We start from the raw sequence: 12,936 nt of genomic DNA, 5'->3' as shown, positions 1-12,936 counted from the left end.
GTGTGTGCTTGCGTGCATGTGAGGGATTTAAGCTGCTGAGGGAGGCATGTCTCTGTCTCTCGTGACCATGTCTCCTGTTACCGTCCTATCATCACTTTCAGTAAGAGCTTCCTCCTCCTGCCTGCCTTAACACAACACTGTTCGATACCTCCCGACCTCTAACCTCCTCACCCACTGTCTCAGCTGGAAGAAAACAACAATGTGACAGGCAATTTCCTTATTTCCTATTTTATTTTCTCAGAAATTACTTTCAAACATAATTTTGTTCTTCTCTTGCATGCCATCTGCTGTTTTCACTAGTTCAGATGTTGGCACCTCCGCCCACAGAATTAAATTGAGTTAGCTAGCTAGTGCACATAAGATTTGGTTCTGAGTTGTGTGATTATCCTTCTCCTAAACTACATTTTACCTTTAGTTCTTACCTTGCACGCCGTAGTCTCTTTTAAAAAGAACAGGTACAAAACTTTCCCAAGTGTGAGAGGCTTAGTTAATCTGGTCCTTGGAGAGCTCTTGGGCCTGTATTCATAAGGCGTCTCATGCCTTATTCATACTAGAGCCAACCTGAACCATACTGAGCTGGTTTGGATATTTTCTTTTCACATTGTCCTATCCAGCATGGTTCCAGCATCTATGGTGGATGCATAACCAGGCATGCCCAGTACAGCTCAGCTTGGCTTGGCTCGGTTTGACCCTGTAGTGCGAATCAGGCATCAGAGTAGGGGTGCTGATCTAGGATCAGGTCCCCCCTGTCCATGTCATCTTATTCATTATGATGTTAAAGGGCAAAACTGATTCTAGATCAGCACTCCTACTCTGAGACGATTTGTGAATACAGGCCCGGTCTTCTCTCCTGGGACAGGGACTGTGTGAAGTCTCATACGGTGACATGTATTTTGTATTTTATGTGGGAGGCTCATGGAGGGCTGGCTTTGATATCTGTCTCTTTGTCTCATAATCAGATGTTATTAGGTGTATTGTATTATGTGATAGACAAGAGCAGGAAGCCCACACAGCACCCATTCTAAAATATTATTTTTATGAACATACTGTAAAAACACATTATTCAAGAACCATCTTTGAGGGGGTCATTTTCAACCATCTGAATTGTGATCATAGAACGCTTAGCCGTAATGGCTGTAATGTTCCACTGGGTTTTTCTCCTACTCACACAAATTATCTCTACTGTAATTTGTTTGTTTGTTTCAGTGTTTTTCAGGCTCAGAATGCATTAACTGTGGATGATAAATTGTTCATCGATCCATTAACCTGGCGTATTCTAAAGATGGTCAGCCTTTCCATTGCTGTCCTCCGTTTTTGTTGGTCTATTTTATAGAATGATCTCAATCAAAAAGTTTGATTTCCCAAAAATAAAAATAAAAACGTTACCTGGATACTTCATGTCTGAGGGTCTTTACCTGTGTACCAAAACCAAAGAGCAAGAGGAACATGTCCGACTTATCGAAATGAATCACACAACATATGCTTAGCCTTGTAGAGTGGATACCCAGTGCTGTTGCTACACATGGCTTGCTTATTGGGGTGTAGACTACTGATGGTAGCCTGGGTCACTTGCCAAATAGAGAAACAAGTAACATTGTTTAAAGCAGCAACCATTAGATTACCAGGCTATACTGGGGCTCTTGTGCTTAGTGCTGTATACTCTACTTTCTGATCAACACTATGTACTGTAGTCTTGAACTGAGATGAGTGACTGAGCAAGTGCTGTCTTTAGGACCTAAAGAGGAGGGTGCTCTCACTGTTTGGACCATCATTAACACACTGAACAAAAATGTAAACACAACATGCAACAATTTTAAAGACTTTACTGAGATACAGTTCATATAAGGAAATCAGTCAATTTAAATACATTCATTAGACCCTAATCTATGGATTTCACGACTGGGAATAAAGATATGCATCTGTTGGTCACAGGTACCTTAAAAAATAAAATAGAGGCATGGATCAGAAAACCAGTCAGTATATGGTGTGACCACCATTTGCCTCATGCAGCGCGACACATCTCCTTCACATAGAGTTGATCAGACTATTGATTGTGGCCTGTGGAATGTTGTCCCACTCCTCTTCAATGGCTGTGTGAAGTTGCTGGATATTGGCGGGAACTGGACCACGCTGTCGTACACGTCGATCCAGAGCATCCCAAACATGCTCAATGGGTGACATGTCTGGTGAGTATGCAGGCCATGGAAGAACTGGGACATTTTCAGCTTCCAGGGATTGTATAGAGATCCTTGTGAAATGGGGCCGTGCATTATCATGCTGAAACGTGAGGTGATGGCGGCGGATGAATGGCACACTGGGCCTCAGGATCTCATCACGGTATCTCTGTGCATTCAAATTGCCATCGATAAAATGCAATTGTGTTCGTTGTCCGTAGCTTGTGCCTGCCCATACCATAACCCCAATGCCACCATGGGGCCCTCTGTTAACAATGTGACATCAGTCTGCCATCTGCCTGGTACAATTTAAACCAGGATTCATCCGTGAAGAGCACACTTCTCCAGCATGCCAGTGGCCATCGAAGGTGAGCATTTGCCCACTGAAGTCAGTTACGACGCCAAACTGCAGTCAGGTCAAGACCCTGGTGAGGATGACGAGCACACAGATGAGCTTCCCTGAGAAGGTTTCGACAGTTTGTGCAGAAATTATTTGGTGTCCAGGTGGCTGGTCTCAAACGATCCCGCAGGTGAAGAAGCCGGATGTGGAGGTCCTGGGATGGCGTGGTTACACGTGGTCTGCGGTTGTGAGGCCGGTTGGACGTATTGCCAAATTCTCTAAAACGACATTGGAGGCGACTTATGGTAGAGAAATGAACATTACATTCTCTGATAACAGCTCTGGTGGACATTCCTGCAGTCAGCATGCCAATTGCACGCTCCCTCAAATCATGAGACATCTGTGGCATTGTGTTTTGTGACAAAACATTTTAGAGTGGCCGATTATTGTCCCCAGCACAAGGTGCACCTGTGTAATGATAATCTGTTTAATCATCTTCTTGATATGCCACACTGGTCAGGTGGATGGATTATCTTGGCAAATGAGAAATGCTCACTAACAGGGATGTAAATAAATTTGTGCACAGAAAATGAAAGAAATAAGCTTTTGTGCGTATGGAACATTTCTGTGATCTTTTATTTCAGCTCATGAAACATCGGACCAATACTTTACGCGTTGCATTTGTATTTTTGTTCAGTATACATACTATTGTCTCAGTGGCATACTGTATACCTTGCGCTAAGCTTTGATACGGGTGTGTGTGTTCTGTATGCTCGTCATTACCATGGTTACTGAAATGCCAGCTGTACAGTGGCAGCTCATCAAACAACCTTCACACAAAATAGTGCTGCTCACCTCCTATTCATCCATCCATCCCCTCGTCTGTCCATCCACACATCTGTACTTCCACTCATTCATACGTCCTTCTGCTCATCCATCCATCCATTGAGAGGAAGGATCTCTGTGAGCTTAAACCATCGCTTTCGATTATAAAACACTCAATGCTGCAATGTGTGTGTGCGTGTGTGTGTGTGTGGTGTGTACGTACGTTGCCATGGCTACTGGCCAGCCCGACTGGCGTCATCACTTCAAACCCACCTTCGCAGCGAGCGGAGAGAGAAAAGGACTCAAAGCAGCATCCCTCTGTTCAACACTCGCGCTCACACACACACACAAACACACTGTGTGGTCTCATATTCCGCTGAGTTCACCACATTCATTCAGCAGTACAGTAAAGGAGGAGAGGAAAGGAGAAGGAGAAGAGGAATAAAGAGAGAGAAAAAAGAGAGGGAGAGAGAAATAGGGGGGAGAAAGAGACAGACAGAGTCAAAGACAGACACAGTGAGACAGGGAGGGACAGAGGAAAATAAAAAGAGCTGAAACATGCGTGGCCTACAGATTGGACTGGGTCGGTCTGACTGTTTGACAGTCGGTCTGACTGTTTTACTAAGTCTGACTGTTTTCATGTGTCTAACTCCATTTGAGTGTTTTTGTCTGTGACTGACTGACTGGTATGGTGAGAGAGAGAGAGAGAGAGAGAGAGAGAGAGAGAGAGAGAGAGAGAGAGAGAGAGAGAGAGAGAGAGAGAGACAGAGAGAGAGAATTTAGTTTAGTTTACTGGTTCACCGTCCATCTCCATCCTCTTCTAATCACATCCCAGTTGGTTACTGGCCAAAATGATACTCTGGTACATCTCTAGATTACACTGGATTACTAATCTCCTCTTCAGAATGACCACTTTATTTTACTGCCTGGTATATATTTTTGCGGATGGTTTTTGGATCAGACTCATTCACAGATTAGAAATATCTGTGTAACTGAGTAAAACATTTTATCTTCTTCCAGGACTGATTCTGTCATACAACATGGCCGACAACTGGTGGTTGCCACGGGATACAGAATTTGACTTGATCATGTGATCTGTCTTCCTTCCTGTACCCTTAGACCTTCCATAGGTAAGTCACCTGACCTCCTCAGACTTCCTCATTGGCTGGATGGACTCTGCGATTCAATAAATCAGCTGAAAAGTAAACAATGTCAAACTGTAAAGAGAATATATTAAATAACAGAATGGTTGCATTAGTGTCGGTAAGTATCAGAAGTAAAATAGGCTACAACCGGAAATCAACCTGGATTCTGACATTCTCAAACCTGGTTTAATGCTACTGTACATTTTGTGAGAATCTTAGTTTCAATTAGGAATATTTTGTACCATACAGAGAGATCCTATTAAATCAGGTTTTCTAATATGTCATTATGTGGTACCATAGACATCCAGTCAGAGAGCTGTACACTGTGTGAGAACTGCATGGCTCAGACTGCCTGTAGCTCAGTTGGTAGAGCATGGCACTTGCAACGCCAGGGTTGTGGGTTCGATTCCCACGGGGGGCCAGTCTGAAAAATGTATGCACTCACTAACTGTAAGTTGCTCTGGATACGCGCGTCTGCTAAATGACTAAAATGTAAAATGTTACTCCATATGATAATGAATATTGTTATTTAGAGCATGACATAAAGCTCTGAGACGGGTGAAAATGTGCCATAGACACACAAAACACAAACCACACACACACACACAATTAAGCGAATGAGCAGCACCCTTACTAATGGGGAAAGACAAAACAGTGGTACAGAAAAGGACTCTGAATAGACTACTGATTGAGAGAAAGAAAGAGATGCATGCTGTACACGTGTGTGTGTTTGTGTGTTGTCAGTGGATGATTATGCCTGGGAGGGATGAGAGCACTCTGTTGCCATGGAGATGGACAGAGCTGTAAACTCTCCCCCTGACTCATCCCTCTCTCTACAATAGAGCACAGACACACACACTCACACACAAACAAGAGCACAATCTCAGTAAGACAAGAGGATTCGGAGATGCGAGCCACTCAAACCTGAATAGGTCAGAAGAATAGACCCAACACACACACACACCAAGCACTTCAGGCTGAGTTCAATGCGAGTAACACACACACACACACCACATTATTGAGCTGCAACAGGCTCATTTTCTGGATGGAGGTTTCGCTGAGAGTATTCATTTGCATTTGTCCAGATAATGGCGCCCATCATATTACTGTATTGTTGACCTACCTGCTCCCCTCCCCTACCTGCCCCCCTCCCCTCCTGGTTTGTCTCAGGGGCATCATGACCAGACGACTGAGGAGCTCGACCCGTTCCCAGACGGAGGACTCCATCTTCCTAAAGCCAGACGAGGATCCCATATGGCTGGACGACCCCCCAACGACAGACATCGACCCCTCTCAACCAGGAGATGGCCCCCCGGGCCCTGATGGCCCCCCAGGACAAGGGACAGGCCCCCCAGGGCCCCAGAGACATCCAGAGGAACTGTGGAGGGACAAGTTTTACACCATTGCCATGGGGATGCACTGGTGTGCCGTGCTCTGCACAATCTCCCAAATCACGGTGGGTCAGCTGAGATGCTGCCAGGTTCCGACAGGCACTAAGGCAAAGGATGTTGTAGAAAGATTGTTCATAAATGCAAGTAGATGTTCAACCACAGTTCGAAAAGGCCTAGCTGTGAAAGTACCTGTTCTTGTCAGAAACAAAAAATAATTTTCAACTTCATTGCCTTTATCTACTGGTCTTATGTATTGTTCACTACATTTAGGAGCAGGTCAACTGAAGCTTTTCCTCTGATGGAATATTCCCTGTCTTGTCTGAAAAGTGAATGAACAAGAAAATATTCTGGCCTTTTTGTAGGATACTGTCCGTTTATGATGTATTCATGCTGGAAAAAGAGACAGGTGTGAAATTAGCACTTGTGCAAACGTCTTTGTGAATGAGGCCCTTATTATGATATCAGACTGAAGTTGGTCACGCTACATATTTTCTATGTTATTAAGACTTCCCTCCTCGTGTGTGTGTGTGTGTGTGTGTGTGTGTGTGTGTGTGTGGGGGGGGGTCTAACCCCCTCTCCCCTGCTCTCTTCCTGCCCTCTCTACTTCTCCTCTCCACTGCTGCTTAAAATTGCACTTAGCCTACTTTGCTTGTAAATATCCCTTGCTATCTGTTGTTGTTTTTAAATATGTGATTTTGTTTGTATGTATTGTGGTTGCTGCAAAATGAATGGCCTCATTGAAAACAATCTGAATCCTCTCCTCCTCTAAGGGTTATTGGGCCTTCTTCATGGTGGATGGTAATGGGCTTTTCTCAGCCTTCTACAAAGCCCTGCAGCTCCTGGACTTCTACCTTGGCGTCCTCCTGTCATTCAACCCTGTGTTTGGAGTGGACGTGAGTAATTGGACACACCTCTACACTGACATTGCAACACAACACAAGCCTATATGGTGGTGGCATATATAGGAACGTTTGATAAAGAATCAAACTGTAGTTGACATTACGCATAGTGTTTTTTTGACTTGTTCATAGTGTTTAAAAAAAAACATCCTGGCCAGGTCACAAAGTTAGGACAGTCCCTCATAGCATTCAGTCATTTCCACATGTAAAGCAGAGACCCTGTGATTTATTGCAAACTCTAATGCTTGACCAGTGGAGGCTGCTGAGTGGAGGACGGCTCATAATAATGGCTGGAATGGAGCGAATGGAATGGCATCAAACACATGGAAACCATGTGTTCAATGTGTTTGTTACCATTCCACTCATTCTGCTCCGGCCATTACCACGAGCCTGTCCTCCCCTATTAAGCTGCCACCAGCCTCCTGTGGGCTTGACATATTGCTCTCTGATGTTTTTCTGGCTTCAGTGGGATGTGTTGTGTTCGTTATTGACGTGCTGCTTATTGTATTAATATACTTTTAGTCTGGTTGATGTCATGTGCCTGTTTGTCTGATACAGATGTGTTGATGCTTCTGTCTTGGTCCAGGTCTCTCTTGAAAAATATATTTTTATCTCAACGAGACTAAAGGTTAAAATAAAAAATATATGGAAATAAATGTCACCAGTATGTATGTCCCACATCGTCTCTCTGTGTGTCTGTCAAACAGTCCCTGTGCGTGATGGTGGAGGTGGAGAAAACCAAGAACTACTGGGTCCTCCAGGCCACCGAAGGCATTGGCATGGCTATCATTGTCTTCATGGTAGGTCCCTTTCACACACACTCTGATGAACGCTGCTGTGTGCTTTGCAAGTGTTCATTTGACATGCACATTTTGGTCATTTAGCAGATGCTCTTGTCTTACAGTCATTGCATTGAACTAAGGTTGGTTTATAAAAAACATGTCACAGCAAGTAGAACATTTCTGCAACCGTTACTGAGAATGTTGTTGTAGTTAAGGATATGTTAGTCTTCAAGGCATTTTGTATTTGTAACAAGATACCCTTTGATGTATCTTTGCCCAATTCTGGCAAGTGCCAAGTACTTTACTGTAATATTCACAGTAACTTACCACCAGCTTCCTGTAAATTACTGTAATATCAGAGCAACGATACAGTGCAATAGTGTAACATTTGCCTACTATACTGTAAGATAGTAAATGCTACTGTAATCATAACATTTTTATTTTACAGTATTTTACTGTAATTACATGGGATTGGTGCAAGCAGGTTGGCTGTTAGGTATTTGTATATTACAGTACATTTATTAATATGTTGTGTTTTATATCACTTGCACTTCTAGAGGCCTAAACAAAGGCTTCCAAACTGGCCATGATTACAGAGCAAAACAGACAAAAAGGACTTGGCAAAACACTCAACCAGTAAAGGTTTAAAGGTCCTGAACAGTCATTCTGAAAAGTACTTTTTCTCTCTTGGCTAACTACCAGAAAGTTTGAAAAGACAGGCTGAGTGGGCGGGGAGCTTATATTCATGAGCTTGCCTTGACTGACAGCACTTTCAAACGCCTATGTCAAGCAACTTGGATGCAGTGAGCAATGTTGTAGTAAAATTATCTCAAGCTAATTTGGTGATACACAAAGCAACTCAAACAACATTGCCTGTTTGGCATTTCTCTTGTGATACGGTTCACAGGAGCACTGACGGCTGTGTTGACTTGACAACTGTCAGAGTTTTGAACGACCCTTCCCCCCCTTTGGTTCCATGCTGTCTGAAGACCTAGCTAGCCAGTAACTAGCTAACACATATGTAGCTAACACCAGACACAGATGAAAGGGGAAACATATGTATCTTTGCCATAGATGAATAGGGTGAACTTTTAATTATATTAGCTTACAGTCACATTTAGCCACAATTAAAGTAGCTATCTAGCTATATAAACTACGTCCTTCTGCAAAAACGCCTTCTCCGATGTTGGTTACAAGGCGGTACTTATTTAAATTAGGTAAGAGATTTTGGTGTATTAAAATGAGAGTTAAGGTGATGTCACCTTGTCCCCTTAATAATTCATCAAAGTGTTTGACATGGGGGAGGGGACAAGTAACTTTATGATACAATTTTATCAATGTAGAAGCAACAGTCATTTTTCATACTTTGGTCATCATACTTTGATCTGGTTTCCTTCAAATATCTTCAAATTTAATGAGAAACATGATTTTGACTGTTCATGACCTTTAAGACTTGCTGCCACTGATCTGTCCAGAATCATGATTCTCGAGTCAGTAAAAAGAGTCAGGAATCGTTCTCTAACTGAACATCACTAATCATCACATCTATGCACTCTCCTCCTCTCACATTTTCAACAGCTGTTTTTGTCCTGACAAAAATAATCTCTCCAAGCAAAACCTTCATACCATAACCGCTAACTAGTACACACTGCCTACATCATTGTCACCATATTAGCTAACTCCGTAGTCAACATACAGTACCAGTCAAAAGTTTGGACACACCTACTCATTCAAGGGTTTTTCTTTATTTTTACTATTTTTTACATTGTAGAATATATATAATAATATAGATATATAGCTATCTCTTTTTTAAGAAATTAATTTGTTCAAAACTCTACTATTGTCTTTCTCTGTCTTTGAGTCAACTACTCACCACATTTTATGCACTGCAGTGCTAGCTAGCTGTAGGTTAGGCTTTCAGCACTAGATTTATATAGATGGACAACATGTCAGTTCATGCAGCAAGAGTTCTGATAGGGTTGGAAGACGTTGTCATAATTACTGTGTAAGTCTATAGAAGAGTGTGAGAACCATGAGCCTCCTAGGTTTTGTATTGAAGTCAGTGTACTCAGAGGAGGACGGAAAATAGCAGTCCTCCGGCTACACCATGGTGCTACCCAACAGAGTGCTATTGAGGCTACTATATACCTTCATTGCAAAACAGTGTGTTTTAATCAGCTATTTAGTGATGTGAATATACACTGAGTGTACAAAACATTAGGAACACCTGCTCTTTCCATGGCATAGACTGACCAGGTGAATCCAGGTGAAGGCTGTGATCCCTTATTGATGTCAGTTGAGACATGGATTGTTGTATTTGTGCCATTCAGAGGGTGAATGGGCAAGACAAAAGATTGAATTGCCTTTGAACGGGGTATGATAATAGGTGCCAGACGCACCGGTTTGATTGTGTCAAGAACTGCGACGCTGCTGGGTTTTTCACACTCAACAGTTTCCCGTGTATATCAAGAATTGTCCACCACCCAAAGGATATGCAGTCAACATGGGCCAGCATCCCTGTGGAACGCTTTGGACACCTTGTAGAGTCCATGCCCTGATGAATTGAGGCTGTCCTGAGGGCAAAAGGGGGTGCAACTCAATATTAGGAAGATGTTCCAAATGTTTTGTACACTCCATGTATTTAGTATAGTTTTATCTATAAAGGATAACTTTTTTAATGTTTCACTATTTACATTTTACTGAAATTCACTGAGTAGGATGATCCTCCCCTTCCTCCTCTGAGGACCCTCCACTGCTATACAGATCATTCCTATCTTCACTTGCTATAACAAACAGCTGTTTAGGGGGCAGGGTAATTATGTCTGAGCTCACTGCAAATTCAATACTGGTCAGATCCTTATTCTCACTCTGATCAATGTCGTGTAAGTACTTGGTACCATCAGGACCTACATGTATATCATCTCTCTTATAACCGCCTCCTAACAAGTTTCTCATATCAAAGTCAGTTGGCCAGGTCATGCTCTTAACCTTTTGGGCATTTTAAATCTTTCATATTTATAATTTTAAAAGATAAGGATACAAATGCTTTAATTAGAACCAACATTTTTTTTAAGCTTCTATGAAAATCTATATAAATCAGAATTAAACAATGTTGGAATGATCCTACAGCCTTCTTAGACTCAATAACTCTGAAGCAACTATCAGCAGACAAAAAATTATCACTAAAAATAGAAATCACCCAAAACTAAACATTAGACACTCTTAAAACATTTGCACGGAAAAAGGCACCAGGTATGGACAGCTTTCCCATAGATTTTTATTTGACATTCTGGGACAAAGTAGCGGCCCATTTACTCAAAAGACTACACACATGTCACTCAATTCAGTGCTTCTGAATTCCATGTATCAAACTGTTATTTAAGTTGAATTAAAACCAGGGAAATCTAGAGAATACCCTGCATATTACAGACCCATATGTTTAATAAATTGCAACAAGAAAATAATAACAAAACTCATAAGCAACAGAATGGCAAAAGTCTTACCAGACTTGATACATATTAATCAAACAGGGTTTATAAAAATAGACACTTACAAACAAACACAAGAACATGTTTCAGTATAATGCAATTCGCTTAAAAACAAGATGTAGATTTATCAATAATGGCTGTTGATGCCAAAAACGCTTTCAACTGTCTTGAATGGCCTTTTCTAAGAAGAAACGTTGGAAGCCTTCAATTGTCCAGCTGAAATAATACGTTTTATAAAAAATATTATATATATATATATATATATATACTAAAGCAAAAATATACACAAATAATACATTATCTGATGTAATTGCTTTAGAAAGGGGCACGAGACAGGGATGTCCTCTCTTCCCCTCCTGTTTGCACTGGAAATTGAACCACATGCCGAAAGAATAACTCATGATCTACAGAAATGCTATAAGTGGACCACAAAAAATCTTTAATACTTAGGATTCTTAATAACTGACAACAAACAACAAATATATAAAGATAACTTGATCCCATTACTCAACAACATGAAAACAGATCTAATTAAATGAAACAATCTTCCCAGAAATCTTACAGGTACAATAAACCTCTTTAGAATGGCATGGTTCCCAAAGTTTTTATATTTATTTTCGGTAATACCAATTACCCCACTAAAGACATTCTTTAACCTCTATGGGATCGGTTTCCCATATACGGGACGGTTGAGCTAACGTGCGCTAATGTGATTAACATGACTTTTGTAAGTAACAACAAACTTTCCAGGACATAGACATGTCTTATATGGGCAGAACGCTTAAATTATTGTTAATCTAACTGCACTGTCCAATTTACAGTAGCTATTACAGTGAAAAAATACCATGCTATTGTTTGAGGAGAGTGCACAACAGCAAAAATATTATCACGGCAACTGGTTTGATACGTTCACCTCTGAAGGCAAATAATGTACAATTATTCAGGAATCTTGCTCTGATTTGTATCCTAAGGGTCCCAGAGATAAAATGTAGCATAGTTTTGTTGAATAAAATCAATTTTTATATTCAAATGTAGGAACTGGGTTCTACAGTTTGAACCCCTGCTGTCTCTGGCTCCACACCCACCCCGCCCGGCCATCTAGATGTGTGAATGTTAGTGTAAAAGCTAATGATCCATCATGTATGACATTCCTGGGAGTGTGTAAACTTAGATTTTGTATTACCATATCATTTTTTGTATGTTCTCTATAGTTATGTACTTCAAAATTTATCAATTGACCAATTCGGCACATTTGGGCAGACTTGATACAAAATAGTCCAGTATTGCAATGCTTCACTGGATCAATCTGAAACTTTGCACACACACTGGTGCCATCTAGTGGCCAACATGTACATTTCGCCTAAACTGCAATATTATATTGTGGCCTTTCTCTTGCATTTCAAAGATGATGGAACCATTTTTCTTTTTTGAAAACACTTGTTTTTTTGTTTGTATTATCTTTTACCAGATATAATGTGTTATATTCTCCTACATTAATTTCACATTTCCACAAACTTCAAACTGTGTCCCTTCAAATGGTATCAATAATATACATATCCTTGCTTCAGGTCCTGAGCTACAGGCAGTTAGATTTGGGATTTTTCATTTTAGGTGAAAATTGAAAAAAAGGGTCCGATCCTTAAGAGGTTTTAAAAGTATACTCAGCCATAACATACTATATATGGGTAAATAAAACTCATAGAATAAAAACGTTTTAGAAATCCCTAAGTCTGACGGTGGTTTTAACCTTCCAGCATTGGAATTGTATCAACTCGCCACCCAAGGCTTTTATTTGCTAAATATTTTTTAATGCACTAAAGAGGAACCATGGTTACATATTGAAGATATGCATGCTCATCCCCAGAATCTTTTCACGTGTTTGTTTTCAAAGG

At 41.1% G+C, this 12,936-nt stretch overlaps 1 protein-coding gene across 2 annotated transcripts in view; it reads left to right on the top strand.

Moving 5' to 3' along the window:
• Positions 1 to 12,936, top strand: part of LOC121532053 (tyrosine-protein phosphatase non-receptor type 5) — a 32,156-nt gene that overhangs the window by 1,205 nt on the left and 18,015 nt on the right. For both annotated transcript variants that reach the window (XM_041837701.2, XM_041837702.2), the window contains exons 2-5: positions 4,360 to 4,469; positions 5,655 to 5,940; positions 6,646 to 6,768; positions 7,482 to 7,574. In XM_041837701.2, coding sequence (XP_041693635.1) covers positions 5,662 to 5,940; positions 6,646 to 6,768; positions 7,482 to 7,574 — 495 coding nt within the window. In that variant the 5' untranslated portion in view covers positions 4,360 to 4,469; positions 5,655 to 5,661. The remainder of the gene's footprint in view (positions 1 to 4,359; positions 4,470 to 5,654; positions 5,941 to 6,645; positions 6,769 to 7,481; positions 7,575 to 12,936) is intronic.

Source organism: Coregonus clupeaformis, chromosome 19 (assembly GCF_020615455.1).
Source record: "Coregonus clupeaformis isolate EN_2021a chromosome 19, ASM2061545v1, whole genome shotgun sequence".
NCBI classification, from domain to species: Eukaryota; Metazoa; Chordata; class Actinopteri; order Salmoniformes; family Salmonidae; genus Coregonus; species Coregonus clupeaformis.
This window is presented reverse-complemented; position numbering and strand designations above follow the sequence as displayed.